The sequence below is a fragment of the Salvelinus namaycush genome, chromosome 9 (assembly GCF_016432855.1).
Source record: "Salvelinus namaycush isolate Seneca chromosome 9, SaNama_1.0, whole genome shotgun sequence".
NCBI classification, from domain to species: Eukaryota; Metazoa; Chordata; class Actinopteri; order Salmoniformes; family Salmonidae; genus Salvelinus; species Salvelinus namaycush.
In genome coordinates this window covers 9,150,337-9,160,165 of record NC_052315.1, presented here as the reverse complement: position 1 = coordinate 9,160,165, position 9,829 = coordinate 9,150,337, and the positions used below count along the sequence as shown (strand labels likewise).

Below are 9,829 nucleotides of genomic sequence, written 5' to 3'. Positions count from 1 at the left end.
CTTTCTTTCTCTCTGTCAGAGGACCTGAGCCCTAGGACCATTCCTCAGGACTACCTGGCATGATGACTCCTTGTTGTCCCCAGTCCACCTGGCCGTGCTGCTGCTCCAGTTTCAACTGTTCCGCCTGCGGCTATGGAACCCTGACCTGTTCACTGTGATTACTATTATTTGACCATGCTGGTCATCTATGAACATTTGAACATCTTGGCCATGTTCTGTTATAATCTCCACCCGGCACAGCCAGAAGAGGACTGGCCACCCCTCATAGCCTGGTTCCTCTCTAGGTTTCTTCCTAGGTTTTGGCCTTTCTAGGGAGTTGTTCCTGTGCCACCGTGCTTCTACATCTGCATTGCTTGCTGTTTGGGGTTTCAGGCTGGGTTTCTGTACAGCACTTTGATATATCAGCTGATGTCCGAAGGGCTTTATAAATACATTTGATTTGATGTTACCATAATAACTTTAAGGGCTCGATTCAACTTCGGCGATACGGATTGAATCAAACCCTAAATTGTTTGTCAAGAGTGTTTTTAAGTTTATTCTTACGTTTATTCATTTATAGTAGTGACATAGATGACTATAGATGTTAGAGATTTAAAAAGAAAGATGGCTCAATAATGTATATATCATTTGTAATTACCCTGAACAAAAATAAACTCAACGTGCAACAATTTCAAAGATTTTACCGAGTTAGAGTTCATACAGTATAAGGAAATCAGTCAATTGAAATAAACTTATTAGGCCCTAATCTATGGATTTCACGACTCAGAATACAAATATGCATCTATTGGTTACAGATACCTAAAAAAAGTAGCGACTTGGATCAGAAAAACCCAGACTAGGACTGTATCTGGTGGGACCAACATTTGCATCATGCAGCGCGACACATCACCTTTGCATAGAGTTGATCAGCATGTTGATTGTGACCTGTGGAATGTTGTCCCACTCCTCTTCAATGGCTGTGCCAAGTTGCTGGATATTGTCAGTAACTGTAACACGCTGTCGTACACGTTTATCCAGAGAATCCTAAACGTGCTCAATGGGTGACATGTCTGGTGAGTATTCAGGCCTTGGAAGAACTGTGACATTTTCAGCTTCCAGGAACTGTGTACAGATGCTGCAGTCAGGTCAAGACCCTGGTGAGGACGCAGATGAGCTTCCCTGAGACGGTTTCTGGCAGTTTGTGCAGAAATTCTTCGGTTGTGCAAACCCAGTTTCATCAGCTTTCCGGTTGGCGGGTCTCAGACCATCCCGCAGGTGAAGAAGCCAGATGTGGGGGTCCTGGGCTGGTGTGGTTACATGTGGTCTGCGGTTGTGAGGCAGGTTGGAGGTACTGCCAAATTCTCTAAAATGATTAAGGCTGCATATGGTAGAGAAATTAACATAAAATTCTCTGACAACTCTGGTGGACATTCCTGCAGTCAGCATGCCAATTACATGCTCCCCCAAAACATGAGGCATCTGTAGCATTGTGTTGTATGACAAAACTGCACATTTTAGAGTGTCCTTTTATTGTCCCCAGCACAAGGTGCACCTATGTAATGATCATGCTGTTTAATCAGTTTCTTGATATGCCACACCTGTCAGGTGGATAGATTATCTTGGCAAAGTAGAAATGCTCACTAACAGGAATGTAAACAAATTTGTGCACAAAATTTGAGAGAAATAAGCTTTTTTTGCATATGGAACATTTTGTGCATCTTTTATTTCAGCTCATCAAACATGGGACCAACAGTTTACATGTTGCGTTTTTATTTTTTTGTCAGTATAGAAAAAGTTTAGTTTAATCAGTCAGTACTTTGAAGGATTTAATGATTTGCTGCTGTCATATTCATGTCTAGATTTTCAAAACCACTTCTCTAAATGTTTGTTAACCGAACCTATTTAAAATGTGTTGACAAACTGTAAACAATGTACACATTCACAAATAAAGGATACAATTGAAACTATTTTATGCAGTATTGTCTTTTTAATTTATAAGTACACATTACAACAAAAGAGATGGATACAACAATTTGTTTGTGTTACAGCAATTCATATTTAAATATTAGTTAGACAAAAGTGGCCATCCTCCCTATCAAAAGATAAGCTAAAACCTTACTCTATTAACTTAAAATGATAAGTTACATTTAGTTAGCAGTTGTATCATTGAAATATCACAGTACACACAAGGCACATTCTTTCCATTGGACTATAACAGTGCGCGTGCCTGCCTGTCTATTGTTACCCATGAAATGAGGACGTTTTGAAAGGAAAGGACACTTGTTACGCCACCTTAAAATAATAATTCCTTTAAACAGGAATAAATGACATCTTTTATTAAAAAGGTTCTAATATCAAATGCCAACAATTGCAATAGCAGCTGTCTATCTTTAAAACACACACCACTCTGTCAGCTAACTTGTAAACAGTTATCTTACTCTGTGTTCGATTACACTGAACGGAGGGATTAGCTCTGGTCCGAGGCATTACTAAGGCTTGCTAACACTAGTAAGATGCACTAACGTCATGGACCAGAGCTAGGGAGTGATGACGTCTTTATCACACTACAAACAGGAAGTGCACATAAAGTCGGGACAGATAAGATCAGACATTAATGTCCGTCACTGAAAAGGATTATAGCTCCCTGTTTGTAAAAATAATGCCCGACATCTTTCTCTCGGTAAATGCATATTCAAGACAATATTTCAATGAATAAATAGATAAACATTTACTGTGTTTACACCGCCTGAAAGAAATATTGTTTTATGAGTGCATGTTTTAAACGTTATAAACCAAAGCATAAACAGACATTTTATTTATTTTTTCTAACAGAGAGAAACAATGTCAACTGGCTTTCTTCTCTTTGGCTTGTTCACAGTGCAGTAAGAACTGGACGTATGTAGGACAGGGTGGTATTGTAACAACCTCGTATATGAATCACAAAGTGACCTGGAACTTTAAAGTTCATCACAAAATGACCTGGAACTTTAAAGTTCATCACAAAATGACCTGGAACTTTAAAGTGTGAGGCACAACGACTGGGTTTCAACCCAACAGAGATAGTCACTAGAGAGAAAAAAAACCAAGACGCAAATGGGAACTCAAGTACTGGTATTTACAGAAATAAAAATCACAACAACACTAAAGCCACGACGACAACAAAACTAAGAACAACAACGATATAACCTTGCACATCAAACAGTACAAAAATAAAATTGTTCTGATCCAAACTTCATTAAATAAATAGACAGATAAAGATTTGGGTAGACAGATAAAGATTTGGGGCATGCAGAGCTGGGTGTTGGTTGGCTACTACAGCTCATCTTTGGGGTTGATGTTGAGGCTCGTGTCCCACTTTGATTGGCTGCTCTGGTTGTCCAATGCCTGCACCACCTCATCAGCCTGTAGACGCTCCTGGAGGAGAGAGGGGGGAGGGGAGAAGAAATAGGAACAATGTATTATGATACAAACATCTTCCTAAATAAATACCAATAAACATCTTCCTAAATAAATACCAATAAACATCTTCCTAAATAAATACCAATAAACATCTTCCTAAACAAATACCAATAAACATCTTCCTAAATAAATACCAATAAACATCTTCCTAAACAAATACCAATAAACATCTTCCTAAACAAATACCAATAAACATCTTCCTAAACAAATACCAATAAACATCTTCCTAAACAAATACCAATAAACATACTCCTAAATAAATACCAATAAACATCTTCCTAAATAAATACCAATAAACATCTTCCTAAACAAATACCAATAAACATCTTCCTAAACAAATACCAATAAACATCTTCCTAAACAAATACCAATAAACATCTTCCTAAACAAATACCAATAAACATCTTCCTAAACAAATACCAATAAACATCTTCCTAAATAAATACCAATAAACATCTTCCTAAACAAATACCAATAAACATACTCCTAAATAAAAAGCAATAATATACATGATGTACTATCCTCTATATGTGTCACTATGGAAGATATTATGATAGATGGGGTCATCATGACAGTTTACCAGTTCTCTGAAGAGGGGGTCCAAGGTGAACCACAGGGCCACGGCACACCTCTGCCCCCTGGTGACGGCCCTCACCCCATGGGGGTTCTCCCCTCCAGACGAGAAGCCTACCATACGACCACACTTTGGCTTCACCTGAGCCTGGGGGAGGAGGAGGGGGAGACCATGGTCAGTACTGACTGTCGTTATGAAATGGGATCACAGTGGATGTGGAAAGCTACAGCTTTATATACACTAAGTTCCAAATGACAGAAACTTGCCATGAAAAAGTACAAAGAAAGTACAAAGAAAGGGTAAGATAGTAAGACTAATAAAAATGTCAGGAAATACAGACAACAAAAAGTGTCCGTTCTCGGGAGAGGACTCACTGTGACTGTTTTGGCATCCATTTCTGTGAAGATGAACTCCCCGCCATCAAAGTCTCCATTCAGGTACAACAGAGCACTGAGAACACAGTGAAAACCATTGGAAATGTATAATAGCCATGCTTATTGAACACTAGGTAATGGTATAGTACGGTGCCATTGGTAGCATGAGTAGATTTCAATGTACACTGAACAAAAAATACAAATGTTACATGTAAAGTGTTGGTCCCATGTTTCATGAGCTGAAATAAAAGATGCACGAAATGTTGCATATATACAAAAGGCTTATTTCTCTCAAATGTTGTGCACAAATTTCTTTTTACATCCCTGTCAGCGAGCATTTCACCTTTGCCAAGATAATCCATCCACCTGACAGGTGTGGCATATCAAGAAGCTAATTAAACAGCATGATCATTACACAAGTGCACCTTGTGCTGGGGGCAATAAAAAGACAATCTAAAATGTGCAGTTTTGTCACAACACAATGCAAAAAAATATAAAATGCTTATTTCTCAAAAATGTATGGCGTCATGTGGGCGAGCAGTTTGCTGATGTCAACATTGGGAACAGAGTGGCCCATGTTGGTGGTGGGGTTATGGTTTGGGCAGGCATAAGCTACAGACAACTAACACAATTGCATTTTATTGATGGCAATTTGAATGCACAGAGATACCATGACGAGATCCTGAGGTCCATTGTCGTGTCATTCATCCGCCGCCATCACCTCATGTTTCAACATGATAATACACAGCCCCATGTCGCAAGGATCTGTACACTATTCCTGGAAGCTGAAAATGTCCCAGTTCTTCCATGGCCTGCATACTCACCAGACATGTCACCCGTAGAGCATGTTTGGGATGCTCTGGATCAACGTATACAACAGCATTTTCCAGTTCGCGCCAATATCCAGCAACTTCACACAGCCATTGAAGAGGAGTGGGACAACATTCCACAGGCCACAGTCAACAGCCTGATCAAACCATACACGAAGGAGATGTGTCGCGCTGCATGAGGCAAATGGTGGTCTCTTCAGATACTGACTACTTTTCTGATTCACGCCCCTACCTTTTATTTTTTATTTTATTTGTGACCAACAGATACATATCTGTAGATTACCATAGATTAGAGCCTAATGAATTTATTTCAATTGACTGACTTCCTCATATGAACTGTAACTCAGTAAAATCTGAAATTGTTGCATGTTGCGTTTCAAAATGTGTTCAGTGTAGTTAGGAAGCAGCTTAGCCTTGGACCAGAGCTAAGCTTCAACCCTAAGATGCATTATAAACTGGGTGGTTCGAGCCATGAATGCTGATTGGCTGAAAGCCGTGGTATATCAGACGGTATACCATGGGTATGACAAAACATTTATTTTTACCTCTCTAATTACGTTGGTAACCAGTTTATAATAGCAATAAGGCACCTCAGGGTTTTGTGATACATGGCCAATATACTACGGCTAAGGGCTGTATCCAGGCACGACGCAACGCGGTATACCTAAGAACAGCCCTTAGACGTGGTATATTGGCCATATACCACACCCCCTCGGGCCTTATTGCTTAAGGTATAAGCTCTAACCTGTAGTCTCTGTAGGTATAGGCTGGTGGTTCTTTCCAGCACTCGTTGGCCTCTGGGTCTAACAGACAGTTGTCAGCGTGGATGGGATGGCTCAGGTCATTTCTATGGTCCTGTTGCCCTGAACCAAACAGAGATCAACTTTATTAACACCAAACAGAACCAAACAGAGATCAACTTTATTAACACCAAACAGAACCAAACAGAGATCAACTTTATTAACACCAAACAGATATCAACTTTATTAACACCAAACAAAACCAAACAGAGATCAACTTTATTAACACCAAACAGATATCAACTTTATTAACACCAAACAGAGATCAACTTTATTAACCCCAAAACAGAACAAAAAAGACTAAGTTTACTTAACCTACACAGAGGCAAACAAACAAAATTTGACTGAACCAACATGCTCAAATTCACATGATGTTCAAAGTTATGACACTATAAGGAAAGGTTGATAAGGGTCAAGTTCCTGCCCGACTACATTGCAGACACGTGCCAGATCCTACAACGCCTGGATTGGTATTTAACATATCAGCTATATCAAATGATACAGCCATCTGATGCTCGACAGCACCGTCGATGACATGGAACGCAACCATTGGTAAATTGTGACTGATCTATAAATAATAAAATAAGTTATGTATGATGGAAGGTGATTTGTAGATCAGTCATTTAACATCTGCCTGCAATGTCGAACAAGCCCTCTAGGACAAGACATGGTCACTGGGAAATTGGCTCACCTGTGATGGCGGTACGGCACACCAGGTGTGTGTAGGAGAAGTGAAGTGTTGAGTTGAGCAGGAAGTAAGACTCGATGATGCGCCTGGCCCTCTCGCTGACGTCATAGAACAGACGAGCGCTCTTCAGAGGGACACGGCCCTCATAGCCGTACTGAAGGTAAAACACAGTAACAACATTGTAGAAACAAAACACAGTAGAAGCACAGTAGAAAGATGGTAGAAACAGTAGAAACAGTAGAAACATGGTAAAACCACCGTAGAAACATGGTAGAACAACAGTAGAAACGTGGAAGAACCACAGTAGAAACATGGTAAAACACAGTAGAAACATGGTAGAACCACAGTAGAAACATGGTAGAACCACCGTAGAAACATGGTAGAACAACAGTAGAACCGTGGTAGAACCACAGTAGAAACATGGTAAAACACAGTAGAAACATGGTAGAACCACAGTAGAAACATGGTAGAACCACAGTAGAAACATGGTAGAACCACCGTAGAAACATGGTAGAACCACCGTAGAAACATGGTAGAACCACCGTAGAAACATGGTAGAAACATAGTAGAAACATGGTAGAAACATAGAACAGTAAAAACATGGTAGAAAGATAGAACAGTAAAAACATGGTAAAACACAGTAGAAACATAGTAGAACCAGAGTAGAAACATGGTAGAACCATGGTAAAACACAGTAGAAACATGGTAAAACATAGAAACATGGTAAAACACAGTAGAAACATGGTAAAACACAGTAGAAACATGGTATAAACATTCACTTCAACATGTTGTCTGATAAGCAACTGAAAATGTTCTCTAGTTGCCTACTAAGGTACTGAAAGAGTGACTTTTGATAACGTCAAGAAAAGACTGTTACTTAGAGAATATTATATCAAAAGGGCAATACAAATGAAGTGTTAAGTAAGTATTCATACTGTAATCATTACTATCTGGTTTCAAACGGAGGCTCGTCTTATCTCCTGCAATGTGTCTCTCTGTATAGACGCTTGCTTACCTGCAGTGCTTTTAGCACAGTGGCTCCCTCAAACCTCTCGTTGGGTGTGTGAGGAGACATCTTCCCTCTGTATCCATCTCCTGCCATAGTGACAGTCTGTGGACCAAACACAGAGACGCATAAACCCCTGCACTCATGACAATGATAATGTGTCAATGACAATGCAAAATGTAAACATGTTAAAACACAAATCAAATCAAAGTTTATCGGTGGTGTACCCAGTTTAGCAGATATTATAGCGGGAGCAGCAACATGCTTATGTTACTAGCTCCTAACAATGCAGTAAAATGTCCAACAAGTTCACAAATAATACAACATTTAAAGAAAGAAATATTGAAATATAGGCACGAATCCAATTCAAATAAATAGCACTGTAACAGTAATCCAAATGCTGTCAACAGTGCCTTAGGAAATAATTCAGACCCCTTGAATTTTTCCACATTTTGTTACGTTACAGCTTTATTTAAAAAATGTTTTGTCCCCCTCATCAATGTACACACAATACCCCATAATGACTAAGCAAAAACAGGTTTTTGAATTTGACAAATTTATAAAAAAGAAAAAACTATAATACCTCATTTACATACAGTTGAAGACGGAAGTTAACATACACTTCGGTTGGAGTCATTAAAACTCGTTTTTCTACCAATCCACAAATGTATTGTTTTAACAAACTATTGTTTTGGCAAGTTGGTTAGGACATCTACTTTGTGCATGACACAAGTCATTTTTCCAACAATTGTTTACAGACAGATTATTTCACTGTATCACAATTCCAGTTGGTCAGAAGTTTACATACACTAAGTTGACTGTGCCTTTAAACAGCTTGGAAAATTCCAGAAAATTATGTCATGGCTTTAGAAGCTTCTGATAGGCTAATTGACATCATTTGAGTCAATTGGAGGTGTACCTGTGGATGTATTTCAAGGCCTACCTTCAAACTCAGTGACTCTTCACTTGACATCCTGGAAAAATCAAAATAAATCAGCCAAGACCTCAGAAAAAAATGTGTAGCCCTGCACAAGTCTGGTTCATCCTTGAGAGCAATTTCCAAACGCCTGAAGGTACCAAGTTCAACTGTACAAACAATAGTACGCAAGTATGAACACCATGGGACCACGCAGCTGTCATACCGCTCAGGAAGGAGAGGCATTCTGTTTCCTAGAGATGAACGTACTCTGATGGGAAAAGTGCAAATCAATCCCAGAACAACAGCAAAGGACCTTGTGAAGATGCTGGAGGAAACAGGTACAAAAGTATCTATATCCCCAGTAAAACGAGTCCTATATCGACATAACCTGAAAGGCCGCTCAGCCAGACTACGGTTTGCAACTGCACATGGGAACAAAGATCATACTTTTTGGAGAAATGTCCTCTGGTTTGATGAAACAAAAATAGAACTGTTTGGCCATAATGACCATTGTTATGTTTGGAGGAAAAAGGGTGAGGCTTGCAAGCCGAAGAACACCATCCCAACAGTGAAGCACAGGGGTAGCAGCATCATGTTGTGGGGGTGCTTTGCTGCAGGAGGGACTGGTGCACTTCACAAAATAGATGGCATCATGAGGCAGGAAAATTATGTGGATATATTGAAGCAACATCTCAAGACATCAGTCAGGAAGTTAAAGCTTGGTCGCAAATGGGTCTTCCAAATGGACAACGACCCCAAGTATACTTACAAAGTTGTGGCAAAATGGCTTCAGGACAACAACGTCAAGGTATTGGAGTGGCCATCACAAAGCCCTGACCTCAATCCTATAGAAAATTTCTGGGCAGAACTGAAAAAGCGTGTGCGAGCAAGGAGGCCTACAAACCTGACTCAGTTACACCAGCTCTGTCAGGAGGAATGGGCCAAAATTCACCCAACTTATTGTGGGAAGCTTGTGGAAGGCTACCCGAAACGTTTGACCCAAGTTAATTAATTTAAAGGCAATGCTATCAAATACTAATTGAGTGTATGTAAACTTCTGACCCACTGGGAATGAGATGAAAGAAATAAAAGCTGAAATAAATAATTCTCTCTACTATTATTTTGACATTTCACATTCTTAAAATAAAGTGGTGATCCTAACTGACCTAAGACAGGGAATTTACTTGGATTAAATGTCAG

At 39.6% G+C, this 9,829-nt stretch overlaps 1 protein-coding gene across 1 annotated transcript in view; it reads right to left on the bottom strand.

The window, feature by feature from the left end:
• Nucleotides 1-1,952: 1,952 nt before the first annotated feature.
• Nucleotides 1,953-9,829, bottom strand: part of LOC120053647 (prolyl 3-hydroxylase 2-like) — a 116,076-nt gene continuing 108,199 nt past the window's right edge. Inside the window, exons 10-15 of the mRNA XM_039000807.1 lie at nucleotides 7,720-7,815; nucleotides 6,708-6,858; nucleotides 5,962-6,079; nucleotides 4,387-4,462; nucleotides 4,019-4,159; nucleotides 1,953-3,393 (exon numbers count right to left, since the gene is read on the bottom strand). Coding sequence (XP_038856735.1) covers nucleotides 3,292-3,393; nucleotides 4,019-4,159; nucleotides 4,387-4,462; nucleotides 5,962-6,079; nucleotides 6,708-6,858; nucleotides 7,720-7,815 — 684 coding nt within the window. The 3' untranslated portion in view covers nucleotides 1,953-3,291. The remainder of the gene's footprint in view (nucleotides 3,394-4,018; nucleotides 4,160-4,386; nucleotides 4,463-5,961; nucleotides 6,080-6,707; nucleotides 6,859-7,719; nucleotides 7,816-9,829) is intronic.